This window comes from Saccopteryx leptura, chromosome 5, assembly GCF_036850995.1.
Source record: "Saccopteryx leptura isolate mSacLep1 chromosome 5, mSacLep1_pri_phased_curated, whole genome shotgun sequence".
Classification (NCBI taxonomy): domain Eukaryota; kingdom Metazoa; phylum Chordata; class Mammalia; order Chiroptera; family Emballonuridae; genus Saccopteryx; species Saccopteryx leptura.
In genome coordinates this window covers 207,715,666-207,732,526 of record NC_089507.1, presented here as the reverse complement: position 1 = coordinate 207,732,526, position 16,861 = coordinate 207,715,666, and the positions used below count along the sequence as shown (strand labels likewise).

General features: G+C 45.2%; 1 protein-coding gene across 8 annotated transcripts in view; it reads right to left on the bottom strand.

The window, feature by feature from the left end:
- Window positions 1-16,861, bottom strand: part of CHD6 (chromodomain helicase DNA binding protein 6) — a 178,082-nt gene that overhangs the window by 107,535 nt on the left and 53,686 nt on the right. For 6 of the 8 annotated variants that reach the window (XM_066387780.1, XM_066387785.1, XM_066387781.1 and 3 more), the window contains 2 exons: window positions 12,341-12,396; window positions 4,507-5,027 (listed from right to left, as the gene is read on the bottom strand). In XM_066387780.1, coding sequence (XP_066243877.1) covers window positions 4,507-5,027; window positions 12,341-12,373 — 554 coding nt within the window. In that variant the 5' untranslated portion in view covers window positions 12,374-12,396. Of the gene's footprint in view, window positions 1-4,506; window positions 5,028-12,340; window positions 12,397-14,014; window positions 14,152-14,926; window positions 14,977-16,861 lie in introns of those variants that run through there. The other 2 variants (XM_066387786.1, XM_066387784.1) reach the window with 2 other exon arrangements.

Below are 16,861 nucleotides of genomic sequence, written 5' to 3'. Positions count from 1 at the left end.
AAAATTTTATTTATAATATATAAATATATATTATATACATAAATTAAAATTTATATTATATGTAAATTAAATATATTTATATAGAATAAATTGTATGCCCACGTATCTAATAACCTGACAAACCTCTTTGGTGACCGACCCCCAGGGTCATAAAAAACAAAGAGCATGGTGGTCCTGACCTCAGGCACTTAAGCTCTGTTGAGGAGAGATCCTGCCCGTCTATGATTGAGAGGTGGCCACTGCAGAGGGACATGTACAGGACTGGGAATCCGGGGCTCTGAGTTCACAGCACACTCCTGTAAGCAAGTCGCTGCGCCGTGGGCCTCTGCTTCCCTGGCTGCAGTTCCGGGTGGGACGAGGTCCCCTTCAGTCTTCCCAGGTGTGAACGTCTCCACCTGACAATGTGGTGAGGTTCCAAGGGCTATGGGAGTTCAGAAGAGGTGAACGAGCACACTGGTCTGGGGGACTCTGTGGAGGAACTGGGACTTGCACCAAGACCGAAAGAAGGGTGGCCCTGGCCGGTGGCTCCGTGGATAGAGCGTCAGCCCGGCATCTGGACATCCCGGATTGAATTCCCGGTCAGGGCACACAGAAGTGGCCACCTGTTTCTCTCCCCTTCTTTCTCCTCCTTCTCTCCCTCTTCCCCTCCCGCAGCCAGTGGCTCCGCTGATTTGAGAGTTGTCCCAGGCCCTGAGGGAACGCATTGGCCTTGGTGCTAAAAGTAGCTAGGTACTTGAGCATTGGCCCCAGGTGGGGTTGCCGGGTGGATCCCGGTAGGGGCACATGTGGGAGTCTGCCTATCTCCTCTCCTCTCCTCTTAAAAAAAGGGAAAAAAAGAAACGGAGGGGACTCGGCGTGCTGGGAGAAGGATGAGGGGCATCATGGTGAGACAAAGAGCACGAGCAATCCGAAGGAGAAATGAAAGTACCTTCAGGGACTAGTGAGACCAACCTAGCTGGCGAGGTCTGTGGTCAGAGGCAGAGAGGCAGGGAGCAGTCAGACCCCAAGGGTTTAAATATCAGAGAAAGGAGTTGGAGTCTGTCCTGGAGGTAGTAGGAATAGCCAGAAGTTTCTAAGCAGGCATAGACTGTTAGAGGGAATCCCATTTCCCCATTACCATGTTTTTATGGGAAAAATCATGTTTTATTTCCAAGCAGAGAACAACATTGGAAACATACTTTCAGCCCTTGTTCAAACCTCTCTCACTCCTCTGACTAGGGACCTGCTGGACTGGTGAGACCAGAAAAGGGAGTGGAGCACACCTGGCCAAGCATCCTCTTCACTCAGGGACACACCACAGTGCTGGGGGGTAAACTCCCGATTCTGGCCACAAGCCAATGGGAAGTTCTTCAGTGCAGTTTACCAATAATAAAGCTGCTAATTGCATCTCCATCTCTGCTGACTACTTCCCAACTGGTGTGAATGAAGAGGGGGGGATAGGAAGTTTGGTTTACACCACCAACTACAAACATGAATAAGATAACAGCAGTGCTTCAGAGATTAGCCAGGGGGCAGCCAGCAAGATGACTGAAGAGGCTGGAAGCCCTTACAACAATAATCCAAGCATTCAGTGAACCATTTGTAAATCATCAAGTATTACCTGGGGCTAATCAATAACTGCTCACAGCAAAACATGGACTTGAGCCAATCTATAGGAGAATAAATCAAAGAGCTCAAAAAACTGAGACTTAATTACCAACATATATATATATATATATATATTTTATTTTTTTTTTTTTTTGTATTTTTCTGAAGTTGGAAACGGGGAGGCAGACAGACAGACTCCCGCACGTGCCCGACCAGGATCCACCCGGCATGCCCACCAGGGGGCGATGCTCCTCCAATCTAGGGTATTGCTCTGTTGCAACCAGAGCCATTCTAGTGCCTAAGGCAGAGGCCATGGAGCCATCCTCAGTGCCTGGGCCAACTTTTGCTCCAATGGAGCCTCAGCTGCGGGAGGGGAAGAGAGAGACAGAGAGGAAGGAGAGGGGGAGGGGTGGAGAAGCAGATGGGCGCTTCTCCTGTGTGCCCTGGCCGGGAATCAAACCCCGGGCTCCTGCACGCCAGGCCAATGCTCTACCACTGAGCCAACCGGCCAAGGCCTACCAACATATATTTTTATCAATTAATGTTATCCTGTCATAACTAAAATTGCTTCTGCTGACCAGTAGGGTCATTAATTAAAGGAACCAAAGCAATTTTATAAATACATAAAGGACAAAAAATGAAAGGCTCACCACCAGAATCCCATTTGGGCTACAAAAAATTCTATAATGTTACAAGTCACTCTTCCCAGACCACAGATCAAGACAAAGAAAGCCTCGTGTAACTTGCCCACATTTCTAAAGGAATAACTAGCCGTATGTATCCATCAGAATCCTCTTAAAGGGTGTCGGGTGTCTTCTGAATTTCTAAACCTGAAGAAGTTTTCTGTTTTCTAAGCAGCCACTGAAAACACTACCAAGCACTTCTCCAACTCATTTATATTTTATACAGATTAAATCAGATCAAAATCAGGTTCCTTCAATATTGCTACACATACATTTTGACACCCAACTTTGTTTTGGGGAATGCCTCCATCACCTTGTTTCATGTTTCACACTAAGTAAATGTCAAGTTCTTTTTAGAAAGAGAAGAAAATTGTAAGCACCAGCGACCAGTGGCTAAAGGGAGCTCAGACATCTATAGCCTTCTTACACACAAACCAACCCCTTTATTACGGCTGTGGAACTCTCCTCCGATTCCTCGAATTCTAAAACATTATCCCCAAGGATTCCTCTTTGTACTCTGTAATAACCAAAATAAGTCACTCCACTAGCTCATGTCTGATTCTCCTTTTCACACATGCTATTACCCTATGAACCACTTCAGCTCCTCCAAAGTCATTTGAAGAGGAAAGTTACTGGCAGAAGACAGAAACTCGCTCTTCTACCCCTACACACACCAGAGACCAGAGTATACTCAGGAAGTTCATTGAGAAACAGAGCCCACAAGTTTCTCATTAGTCGGGATCTTGGTGTCACCTGTCTTTCTTGACCTTCTGTGAGGTATTTTAGGTGCTACATTCCTAGGACCCCACCCAAGCCTCTATGCTAGACGGAAGACAACTCTCCTGCCAGGCAGAAGGGAGTGACTCTGATAAGGCAGTCTTCACTTGGTTCACAAAATCACCCATCTAGTCCCAACCAACTGTCCTGCTGAAAATGAACTGAACCCTGTAGTAAGTTCTGAGTCGCAGCAGATTACACCTACAAGGCTTTTTCTCCTTAAGCCTTACTTCCTCCGTGCCTCACCCCCACAGGTCTGATGGCCTCACTCCTCTGTGTTCTCTTAGCATTCACATCCTGCGCTTTTATGGGTGTCCCTCGTTTACATTCTACCTCTGCACTTAGATTTTAGAAACTTAAATTCCTCTAAAATATAATATATATATATATATATCAAGTTATATATTTTTTTGTTTTGTATGTCCTCAAAATAGGTTCTGCACAAAGAACTGAGAAACAAGATGTAAAACATTACATTTGTACACAGAGGACAACACTGAGTTCCCCAGGGAGAAAGTACATTTGGGTCCTGGAAGGATCTCAGCCAGCGCCCCGGCTATCACCCACCCCCCGCCTGGAACCCGTGCCTGTGGCCTCTGCTCTCCCTCTGCCATCTCTGTGTCGCCTCTGCTCCCACCACCACGTCCTGAGCACCCACGGGTGTGCCGGGCACCATGTTAACTACTGAACGAGAGAGAAGACCAGGAACGAACAGCCCTGCACTGGAGAGCTCACAGTCAGGGAAGCTGGCCAGTGCTTTCCGGTGTAGACTCTGCACACACCCCCGGGCCCCCCTGCACCACTGACTCCCGGCCTGGACACCCCCCTCTGCCACTGCACACCCCCCGGGCCCTGCACCACTGACTCCCAGTCTGGACACCCCCCTCTGCCACTGCACACCCCCCAGGCCCTGCACCACTGACTCCCAGCCTGACACCCCCCTCTGCCACTGCACACCCCCCGGGCCCTGCACCACTGACTCCCAGCCTGACACCCCCCTCTGCCACTGCACACCCCCCGGGCCCCCCGGGCCCCTGCACCACTGACTCCCAGCCTGACACCCCCTCTGCCACTGCACACCCCCCGGGCCCCTGCACCACTGACTCCCAGCCTGGACACCCCCCTCTGCCACTGCACACCCCCCGGGCCCCCCGGGCCCCTGCACGACTGACTCCCAGCCTGACACCCCCTCTGCCACTGCACACCGCTGCTGTTCCAGAAACCGCCTTCCTTCCCGAATCACACCTGTGACCCTGGGCATGATCATTTAATTCTAACTCAGAAGGAGTGGCAAGAAACTGCAGGGCCAGTACCAGGTTATGTCACTAGGAAGTGAGAAAGTAATTCGTTTTGGCTGAAAGCAGTGAAGTTGTGTGCATGGGCTAGAGTAAGGCCAGAGGCAAACTGCTCTGTGGAGACCAGCCCAGCGCTCAGAGCGGAGTGGGGAGCAGGGACGCACCTGGCCTTCCTGGACTTCGTCCTGGCGGCTGACTCCGCGCCGCTCCTCTTCTCTTTGGGCTCCTTGGGGCCCGAGGCCTCCCGGGGCTTCCGCGCTTTCTTGACTCCGTCCTTCTGCTTGGGCTCCTTGGGCTCCTTGGGCCTCCTGGGCTCCTTGGCCCTCCGGGGCTCCTTTGGTTCTCTAGGTTCTCGCTTCCTCTTTGGCTTGGGCTCCCTGTCCTTGCTTCCCTTGGCTGCCCCCTCTTGCTCTCCTGGATCCTTTTTCTTCCTTTTTTTCTTCACGCCAGTTCCACCTCCTCCACTGTCCTCCATCCCGTTATGAGGCGTCACTTTCCTAGGGAAAAGGGTCTCGGCTTCCTCTTCAGCGGCGTACAGGTCCTTCTGGGACAGACAGTGACTGGCAACATCCTCAACCTTCTCTTCCTGATCGGTGCTGTGGTCAAACGGAGAGGGGGATTTGTGGTCAAAATTGACGGAGGCATCAGACATTGGGGAGTGATTCAGAACTTTTAAATGTGACAACTGTAAAAAAAGAAAGAAACAAGAGTATTACTCTTCTCCTTCAAGCTTCATGCAAAGAGCGCTGTTGAATTTGAAGGCATGGATTTGTTCAACATGTGCCGAGTTCCTACTCCGTTAGTTCCTCCTGCGCTAGGCCTTGGGAAGATGGTGGCAAACAGGACACACATTATTTGTGTTTTGTCTTTGTCCTGGTGGAGCTATACCGAGTTCTTGTTAGCATATTGTGTAAGAACTTCCTATGTAAAAACCTCAAGGGTTTCTACATTATGTGCAGGAACCTGAAACACCTTTTAAGTTCCATGTCTAGAACAGGTAACAAAATAGCTTCTCACAAATACCTTTCAATGCCACTAACAGACACAAAACCTTAGGCACACTGTTCTGACCCAGAATTGCATTCATCATGCTAATAACAGTACACACAATCTGTTCAAATGTCTTCACGAACAAAGGCGGAATTACTGGGGAGATATGTGGGGTCAAACTCAGTATGCTGCTCTATGGCTCCGAGTCTTTGCTCTCGCGTACGTCAAGCAGCATCAACAGTCAAGTGGCTTGATTTTCAACAAGAAAATCTGCACCATTCAAAACTACACACACCTTTTATTTTTGACTAAAAATGGTGTCCTGCTATAGCATCACCTAACTTGTTCACCAGACTCAGCACCAAACTACCCTTGGCCACTTGAGAAAACAACTCCAGTCCCGACCAGATAGCTCAGCTGATTAGAGCACTGTCCCAAAGCACAGCAGCTGCCGATTCCTTCCCTGCTCAGGGCACAGACAGGAACAGATTGATGTTCCTGTACCCCCCCCCCCCCCGCCCCCTCGTCCTCTCTCTCACTAAAAATCTATACAAATTTGAAAAAAAAGAAAACTACATATACAGGTGGAAGCGTTACTGTGACGGATGCCATTGGAAAGAATATGTGTGAGAGATGCTGAAGGCCACCCTAAGAGGGAAGTTCCAAAGCTGTTTCTGAGCGCACTCCCCCTTCCCACCAAGGACCGAAGGCTCTGTCTCCCTGGCCGAGCTGGAGCACCATCACCAGAGTGAAGCCGACCTTCGAGGAGCAGAGCACACCTATCCAGTCAGAGAGAGGCCTTCCCCGGAGCCCCTGCCCCCCGGAGCCCCCCGCCCCCCGGAGCCCCCCGCCCCCAGAGCCCCCGGCCCCCAGAGCCCCCCGCCCCCCGGAGCCCCCCGCCCCCCCGGAGCCCCCCGCCCCTAGAGCCCCCGGCCCCCAGAGCCCCCCGCTCCCAGAGCCCCCCGCTCCCAGAGCCCCCCGCTCCCAGAGCCCCCTGCCCCCAGAGCCCCTGCCCCAGAGCCCCCCACTCCCAGAGCTCTTCTACAGCCGTGCCGTACCACCACGGAGCGGTTCTGCACAGAGTAAAGCTTCCTTCTTCACAACAAGGGGGGCTTAGCCACGGGATGTCCCTCAGAAACAAAGACAGCGGCTGTTCCTGAGCACCATCAATAAAGGTGCAGTCTCCTCATGCTTTCAGGTCTGGTGTGGCAGACTATGGAAGTCATTTCATAACCAAGCTAAGGCTGGCAATAACCTGATAATAACATGGGTGCTAGTTTCATGGAGCAGCACCATCTCCAGGATCAGGAACAAAGATTTAAGGAGAGCCTGGGAGGAATGAGCGGGCTTTCCAGGAAGCTGGTACGGGGACCTCAGATGGCTCAGGCACAGCACCATATGGGAGTGGCCTGCTCTCCTAACAAGAGGCCTGGCTTGTGCGAAAGGGCACAGACACTGTCCCAGGTGGTGAGGTCTGCCTCCGGCGTTCTGGTTACTCAATCTGTGCTCAGACTTCCCAGCCCCGCCTGGGAGTGACGGAGAGACAAAATTCAGCTGCACATTTCCCCTTCTGTCGCTTCCAGCTCCCCCCACTCATCCGATACTCCCAAACCTAACATTGAGAGTCCCAGGAGGAAAAAGATGAAAGAAAAGGATTTTTTTTTGGTTTCTTTATCATAACTAAAGTCCAGCCTCATAAAAAAGCCTACAGCTAGAGGAAACAAGAAAAACAAGTCAGCTGGACTACCTCATTGCTGATTTTAGTATTTGAGCGGGCTTAAGAAAAGGAGGAGCTAAGTAACGTAAAAGGAATTTAAAATGGAATACAAGAAGATGCTTAACATGTTAGTTTTTGTTACGTGTTCTTTACCACAACAATAAGAAAAGAAAATACGATGCAGTAACAGGTGCCCAGTTAAAGCTCAGACCCTGTGAGTGCACACCATCCTGGTATACAAAGTTCTGTGCCAGGACCCTTGGCCCTCAGGAGAGAGGTCTGTGCTTCAGCATGCAGGGGTGAAGGTCAGGGCTCTCCAAGGAAGCTGATGCAGGTGCAGGCAACTGGATGTTCAACCCAAAGGAACCGGCAATAACAATAGCAGCAAACATTTACTGGGCGCATATATGGATTACTATTCAAAGCATGTTTCATGATATCTCTAATCTTCACAACAATCCTATAAGGTTAGTATAAAGATACCATTTTGTATATAGAAAAACGGAAGATTATTCATATCAAGTGATGTACCCAAGGCTATAAAGCTAGTGAGTGAGGAGCTTGGTCCTGAATCTGCTGGCTAAAAGCTAATGCTCACTTCACTGAGCATTTTATAGCATCCTATGGAATCACAGTGACTGCTGGGCCACCAGACCAGCATGATCAGACCTGGTTTGAAATGTTATGTGTGATGGCATATACAACCACTTTGGGAAAAGGTCAGGTAGTTCTTTGTAAAACTAAACATATACCTAACTGATGCCCCAGCAAGTGTACTCCCAGGAATCATAGTCAGTCATCTAGTCTACCCCACATTTTATAGACAAGACCATCAGTTCAGAGAGATGAAGCAATCTGTCACAGTTACATTCCTAGAGAGTGGCAGAGCTGGGACATCCCAGAGGGAGAAGGAAAACCCAAGAAATGCAGCACAATTAATCAATGATGAAAAGGAGGATTTTCCACAAAAGACAGATATTAGTAAGAAAAAAATATAAAATTATAATCTGTTAATACCCACCAGAAATGTTTGTTTATTTATTTAATTACTTATTTGAGAGGAAGGGAGACAGAGACAGACTCCTGCATGCGCTCCAACAGGGATCCTCCCAGCAAGTCCCTTACAGGGGATGCTCTGCCCATCTGGGGTACTGCTCCATTGCTCAGCAACAGAGCTATTTTAATGCCTGAGGCAGAGGCCAAGAGTCATCCTAAGCACTTGGGGTCAACTCACTCCAATCGAGACATGGCTGTGGGAGGAGCGGTAAGAGAGAGAGAGAGAGAGAGAGAGAGAGAGAGGAGCAAGAGGGGAGGGTGTGGAGAAGTAGATGGTTGCTTCTCCTCTATGTCCTGACCAGGAATCAAACCTGGGACATCCACACGCCGGGCTGATGCTCTACTACTGAGCCAACCAGCCAAGGTCTATTTTTTTTCTTTTTAAGGCACTTTGCTGGGAGCTTGGAAAAGATATCTGCTGAGGATTAAAAAACATAAGACAAAAACTATTTCTTCCATGTGTCTCAAAATAAGCGGGCAGAAAAGGCAAAGAACCTAAATAAAGTCTTTGTTTCAGCTCCACCAAGAAGGGCATTGAATCGCCACACTGAAAATGGGGATTCCGATGTGGCTCCTCACTGCACGCAGGGGGCTAGCACTAGGAGGAGGAGAGCTCAGTTTCAGGCATTTAAGGGTAAGTTAAGTAGAGGTATCCAGTTGGTTCTTGGATATACTTTCCAAGAGAGAATTCTACAAGGATGAATTCAACTGCTCCAGAGACTAGATAAAGAAAGAAGAGGAAACAGGACCAGAGCCTGAGGACATTAATATATAAGGGTCCCTATGAGAAAGGGAAACCGACAGAGAAAGTGAGAAAGAGCAGTCAGGTCAGGGATACAGGTGGGAAAAATGTAAGACAACTGTGGTATCCCTGAAGCCTGAAGACAGAGTGCTTCAAGACAGAATGATCACAGGTGTCAAATGCCGCTGAAAAGCAGGCAAGTTAAGGACTGAAGAGTAATCAACAGATTTGGAAATGTAACTTTTGATGCACACCCCTCCACGCCAAGACCCTTGAATCTGTCCTTTCCAGTCTCCATCTCTATTTTCTTATTTTTGCATTAAAAGGGGGTGGGGTGGGTACAGTGGTGGTTTATTTTTTCTCTTATGATGTTTCAAGACTCTTAAATATTTCACTTCTCTAAATCCATAGGCAAAGTCAACCTAAGCTTTGTTAATTCCAGGCAGTAACAAAAACTGAAGGAAGGTAGATTATTAAATTTAGATAGTCTTGGAAGAGTTAGGAGGACAGAGAAAAAATAATATTTAATAAGTGCCTGTGTTATCTTTAGAAACGGTAAGTTTTATTTTCAAACAACTATGGCTTTGGACAAACCAGAACCTCAGTGGTTCAATATCTTTTATCTGCCAAAGTGCAATGTTTGTTTCACCAACCAAGGCCAGGAGAGACCTCTTCTAGAAATTTTTTGTGCTATCTTCTAAGCCAAATAGATGCTCAACACATACAGTAGCGACAGAGTGAAGACTATTTTCCTACCTCCTCATTCCTGGCCCCCCTGTCATTTTACTGTAGTCTGGGCTTCTTAAGATTCTGAGCCCAGAACTTCCCAGACTGCTTTGGTCAGGACAGCAACGCTATTCACAATGTTTCTCTCCTAGCTACTGCAAGTCGACTTTAACCTCCTGGCCACAGCTCCAACTTCTAATTGTACTTATACAAGTGACTTCTATTGCATTCATGTTTATTACCTCTCCTCTACATTGTGCACGTGACCCAAAACCCACCTACCCCTTAGGATCACAAGTGCCTGCAGACCATAACACCGATCACATATCACATAAAATCATCATATTTATACTTCTCTCAGTACCAAACAAGGAGCTGGGATAAATAAAAATCAGCATTTCCATATTACAGATTTGTTCTATCACTAACATCAGGATTTGTCCAACACAAAGAAGTTATTTTTAGCTATACTATATATCTGTACTGCTACAGGTTTTCAAATTATTACAGTTCACATTTTATTTCTTTAGCTAATTTTTTTCTGCCTGATACTACTTGGTCATCTTAAGGATTAAAATATACATTTCTTCAAAGCAGTTTCTTTTTTAATATACATAGATAAAAGACTATAGCCAGTGATTCATTTTTTAATGTTTTATTGAAGTCTATTTTTTCTCACAATCCTTCCTCAAGCGATACAAAACCAATCTTTAACACTGCTCTTGGCACAGCCACTCTACTCCTGTCAGGCTGTTTCTAGTAACTAAGAAGCATGGTTATTTATTACTGAGTTTTGATTAACTTGTAAAATTTGTCATCTTAGTTTAATTTACCTTGATAACATTTTGGACAAGGAAATGATGAGTTTTCAAGATCAGAATATATTTAAATGTTATTTTCTCCAAAGAAGAGGAAAGGAAATTGACAGTGATGAGTAAAGAGTGGGCATTTTGTTCGCTGCTACTTCTAATACCTTAGAATTGTGGTAAGAGAGGACCAAGTTTGACGGTTAATTTTATTGTTATACTGAAAGATCTCCTTGCCAATGACACACTGGATGACAAGTATGTTGATGAATTGCCTTATTTAATCTTTATCAATACCTTATGAGGCATGTATGACTGCTCCCAATTGAGTGATTAAAAAAATGAGGCTAAACTTGTCCAAAGTTACAAAGTGACAGAGTTAGAATTTCAATCCTGTTCTACTGGAATCAAAGCCCAAGTTCACCCCAGAAGAGGGGCCTCCTCTCTGTCAGGCAGTGAGCTCTCTACACACATGCTCAGTCCTAAAGTCTGCAGATTGCTTTAGCATGACTGTAATTTTCTGTTGTCATGCTCTGCAATCTCTGGAGTTCAGTCATCAGTATGGCCTGTCACCTGTGCTACAGGAGGAACAGGATCAATCCCCCTGAAAATGTCTCCACTTGACTTGCTCTTCTATCACAGCTAATATATTAACTTTTAAACAAAAATCCTGCCCTGTTCATCAACCGAAAAGCCCTCTAACTGAGGCTACTTAATAGCTGGCTGACATACAAAAGGTCTTACTATGAACCAGTAAAATCTCAAAAGAAAGAAATTCTAATTCATTTTGGGGTAATTTTGGTAAATACTGTTTCTATTGAAATAAATGTTTACCTTTAAAAATGTCATAAAAACTAAATGTGCTGATTGTTTTGAGGGTTTGGGGTTCCCCTCAGTAATGTGTTATTTTTAACAACAGCATGATACAACACTAAGTGGATATGCTATGATTTAGATAGTCCCCTTTTTGATGGACATGTGATTCTTTTCCAGTTTAACTCTCTTGGAGATCAGCATGAAATTTCGGGCGGACCAGCACCAGTCTGCGACCGGCAGTTGGAAAACCACTTCTCTATAGTATTTGTCAACCAGCTAATACCTCCATAGGGCTGGACAGAAAGAAATCAGTGTATAGAAAGTGTTTAATCACTGCTCTTCCTGTTAAGAATTGGCAGCAGATCAGTCAATTAATTTTCCAGAATAGGATGTTTTGGTTTCACAAGGACCTATCCACTGGGGACAGACCAGAGGGCAGTCCTTGTAATCAATCCCTTACACTGCCCTTTATCTAACTGGTCAGTGCTCCCTAGGAGCAGAGTGGAGAGGAAAGTTGGCTGGTCCCATCCAACCTATTTGTACAGGGGGCCAGTGAAGGGCAGGAATTCAGATCCCCTGGGTTACCAGGTTGTCATCCTATTCCAGAAAAGGAAAACCAGCCCAGACATGGCCCGTTTCCAAAAGACAGAGGCAGGAGCCCCAGTGAGGCAGGTGAGCCACACTGGTTGGGGTCTCCGGAGCACAAATACCAACTAAGGAAAAGGATCCTGGCAGGATGGGCCACACAGCCAAATGTTTTTATTAACTTGCTTCTCTTCTGCAGAAACCAAATACCAAGTAGTTATCGTTTACATCCTTTCAATTAGTGCACTGTTTTCTCTAGGAGGAATATCCACAGATCATCGTAACTAGGAATTTTAAGAATGAGAATCCTTTTTTGAATAAATTTCTGATTTACAGTTTCATTACAGGTATTCTTATATAGAGCCAGCCTGAACACAAGTAAAAACCTGTATACTAAGTAATTCAGAGCCGAGCTCTTAGTCACCACGTGAAGAATTGGAAACAGGCAGCAGGGTAACTACCAGAGGCTAAAAGATGAGCCCAAACTGCCAGCTCTCTCGTTAGGAAAGCACCCGTGTATGCTGAACGTGTTCTCGTAAAAGATACATGAGACCACTTACCTGCTTCTCTTTCTTCTGTATTTTCATTATCATCTATTGAAGGAAGACACTTATTTCTGTAAAACATAAAAAAAAGCAAAGATTCTGGTAAAATCCAAAATAAAACATTTCAGATTATCTCAGAATTAACTGTGACATGAGAAAAGCACAGAGTAAAGGATTACTTCTACAGAACATTTCTAATCAGTAGTCTTTTAGCCCAGCACCCCCAGAGCCACAAGTATTGCTTTGACCCTACCCAACCCTACCCCACACCCTTACGATTGCTCCAGAGGGGGTGGAGTAAAAAAGATACTGTTTTTGTAGACGAGTTATAAAAGATGCTGGCATATTTAATTACAAAGGAAACCAGAATAGGAAGCAAAGAATGACGGCATGACTACACTCAGAGGAGCAGAGGAGAGGGGATAGAAATACAAATACACACAATAGAAAAAGAACTAAAAGAGTTAAAATCAGTTCTTTTGAAAAAGTCAGAGAGGCGTTGGTGTAAGATACAACAGGTCACGCTTGCATTTCCTCATATGCTTTCCTTTATTATTTGATGTTTAAAATCATGATCATATATTACTTGATAAAATAAATTCCATGACAGTATTTCATGTGACTTTTTAAATGACTGATTTTTATGCTACCCAGGACTTAAGCCCCCATTTCCAACCACAATGCTCTTGATGACATTGACCTTTTCCTCATGAATGACTTTGGAGCACCATAGCACTGAGACCCCGTCGGCTTCAGAGGTCTTACAAGTACACTGGGTGTCCGAGGAACAGAAAGAACCCTAGTCTAGGACACCTGGAGTTTGTAGCTGCATGAATCACTAACTAGTAGTACTGCCTTCGATCTGAAATTCTCAACTTCCTCATACACAAACAATGGAGGGATCACAGAATCTCAGCTGCCTGTTCTAGCCCAGACATAGACACTGCCTCCCATTTATTGTTTACTGTGATTTCCTAGACATCCCACAGAGCTACAGAACACCACACCCTCAGAAGACCATCACAGAGGCACGTAATTACAGTACGGCATAATGATTTCTCATGTCCAAATGATGTGCTATGTAGGCATTAAGTAGAACTTTTAGGATTAAAGTGAGATGGTCCCATTTTCTGTGTTCACGGTGTGTTTGATGCAAGCTAAGAAAAATGAAGGACTTGTGATTCCAATCATCCTTGGGGTCACAATTACTGTTTATTAGTCTAATGTCTGTCAATTTAGATTTTTTTCCCCTCTAAGAGTCAGAGGCATTTCCTATTAAAATGACCCTAAAATGCTGCAAGAATATTGCTACTTAAAAAGAGCAGCACAACCAAAGAGGTAATAACAAGCTTCAAAATGGGCAGTCAGAGCCTACCTAGACCATGGGGGTTATGGGGAAGGGCATAGAAGAATTTGGAAAAGGAAAGTCAAGTTAGTAAATGATGTTTTTAAGAATCACTGTGGGCCCTGACCAGTTGGCTCAGTGGTAGAGCGTCGGCCCGGCATGTTGATGTTACAGGTTCGGTTCCCAATCAGGGCACACAGGAGAAGCAACCATTTGCTTCTCCACCCTTTTCCCCTCTCCCTTCTCTCTCTCTACTCTCTCCCTCCCTGCCCTGCCCTCCCACAGCCATGGCTTGATTGGTTCGAGTGCACTGGCCCGGGACTCTGAGGATGGCTCCTTGGTACCTCTGTGTCAGGCACTAAAAAAGCTCAGTTGCCAGCATGGCCCCAGATGGGCACAGCATCAACCCCAGACGGGGTTGCTGGGTGGATCCTGGTCAGGGTGCATGCAGGAGTCTGTCTTTCCATCTCCCCTCGTCTCACTTAGAAAAGAAGAGAAAAAAGATAAAGAATCACTATGAGGATTAGCAATTGTTGAAACAGTTATTCACCTCAAGAAAACTAAGTTCCAGACAAATGGTAAGTGCTCTGAATCAGGGCAGGTAAATAAATTTTACCCCCTATCTTTACAACAGTGAAGTGAGTTCTAGGTAAATTATGTTAGTACAAATTTATCTCCTTTATTTCTCAACTTTAAATTATTATACCCCAGAAAACAAACATTCTCAACACTTACAAACTGTCCCAATTCCAAAATGAAGATGTCTGAAAAATAATCCAGCTAATAAAAAGGGATATATATTATCAGCAATCAGACATATGTACTCAAATAAAATTCTGCCCAACAAAATAAAATCATTTTAAAAAATAATTTTTAAATGCTAATTACTTTTTAATATAAGAAATAACAAGTTTAATGCAGTAAAGACATCAAAAAAATAATTTCCAATGATGCACCACAAACTAATAAGCAGGGCCACCACACTGCCAGAAACGTGGGGAAACCACGTATCACTGCTAATGGCACTCTTAACTCTTTCAAGCTTTCTGAAGAGCACTCAGGCCCTGTGCCACGACATTGGTCCATTGTTGCATCGTCTTCTCTGCCAATTCCACAAGCCAGGAGGAAATAAACCTGCACCTTAGAAGGAGCTCAGGGATGAGGCAGGCAAAGTGGGAAAATGCCTGTAACAGCAGAGCTCAGACACTGGAGACGGCCACGGAGGTCACACAGGCACAGGGATCACGCAGGCCCACCTCTCCTTGGGCCTGTGTCATCACAGGGCCCGAGACGATCGGAGAAGGCAGATAGATGAACACAGGCTGGAAAGACTGGGGAAAAGGTGGGGCCCACTCACGTGTGGCTTGAATTTGATTACTCAGCAGAGAGACCGCCTGGAGGAAGAGATGGGTGAAACCAAATATTCCTCCCTCCAATTTGCTCACATTCAAGGTATTGCCACCTGCACCTTCAGCAGTATTCGTGCAGTACAGATAAGCCCATCACACACTGTGAGGTGTGTGTCTGTGCCTGTACGTGTGAATTTCAATGGTGGGAGTGACGCTACTATAAGAATAACTAACTGCTCTAGCTGACTGAAAACAGTATCTGGCGAACCACATGTTATTACTGTGAAATTGTGTATAGCACCCAGATGGACTGTCACACACCAGCATGCTGCCACTCTGCAGGATAACAGATGTCATCGACCACATCAATAGGTGTTGAGCAAGCATTTACTGACTTTTTATTTCTAAATTACAAAGCACTCTCTCTTAAATTACCTCTGCTTTTATTTATTTATTATTATTATTTTACCTCTTTTACGGCGCACATTTAAAAAAATACAAACTACCTAATCATTTTGTAAGGCTAAATTTTATGCAGCTGGAGTGGATGAATAAATAGCTCCCCGTAAAGCACGTACCTCCTCACAACACTGGAAAGGGCTTTACAGCCTCTGTTGCTGCATTGTCAACGCTCAAAAGTTGTGATTAAATCTTTTGGCTCACTAAAGAAAAAATTAAACAGTAATTGCAGCACCCAAACTTAATGAGAAATGTAATACAAACATATTCTGAAACTTCTAACTGTGTGGGCAAAGCAAGAACTTTGTCAGCAGGGGAAAAAAGTGTACAACTTCTGAATGATATGAAAACTGGTAGGACTTCAATGCTTACGTATGAATGTAGCATTTAATTATCTTCACAAGAAGATAAGCTAATAACCTAAAAAGAAAACAACATAAAATTCCCACTCCTCTTCCTCTCACCCATGAGATTAATGCTGCTGCCATTAATGAAAAGGTGGTGAATGCCCAACGCAACATATAGGTGATGTACTGTAGAATTGTGCCCCTGAAACCTGTTATAGTCTTATTAACCAACATCACTCCAGTACATTTAATAAAAAAAATTTTTTAAGGTAAAAAAAAGGGAGGGGGGTACCAGGTTGCAAAAATAACATTTTTTAAAATTTACTGATTAATTTTTAGAGAGAGAAACACCGATTTGTTGTTCCACTTATTTATGCCTTCTTTGGTTAATTCTCATACGTGCTCTGACCAGGGGTAGAACCTGCCAGCTTGGCATATTAAGTTGATGCTCTGAGTTACCTAGCCAGGGGCAAAAAAGAACATTTTGAAAGTTATTTTTAGATCTCAGTTGCAAGCATGGCCCAGACTGGCAGAGCATCGGCCCCAGACGGGTTGCCAGGTGGATCCTGGTCAGGACACAGACAGTAATGTCTCTCTCCCCTCCTCCAACTTGGAAAAAAAGAAAGTTATTTTTATTATTATCTCTCTCTTCATTTAAAAAATTCTGCAACAGTGCCTGTGCCATTTCAAGTTCCTCGGTGCTGTTACGAACACTTCATAAAACATCAGGTACACACTGCTCCACCATTCATCCACAGAAATTTATATTTTCTATGCCATCCTAACAATGGCTGCTCAGTCCCCTCAGCCTATTTCATGCACACGCAGAGATGTGCACACACACAGCCGACGGCTACCATGGTCCTTTATATGCAAAAAGAAGAGGACACACTGACGGCAGAAAGCCTTGGGACCTTAGCTGTTAACAGGCCCCGTCCCTTCCTCTCTGTTAGGCCCCTTGGGACAAGGAGAATGGGGAAAGCAACTATAAATTCAGATACACCTCAAATTTTCCACAATGAACATGTATTTTTAT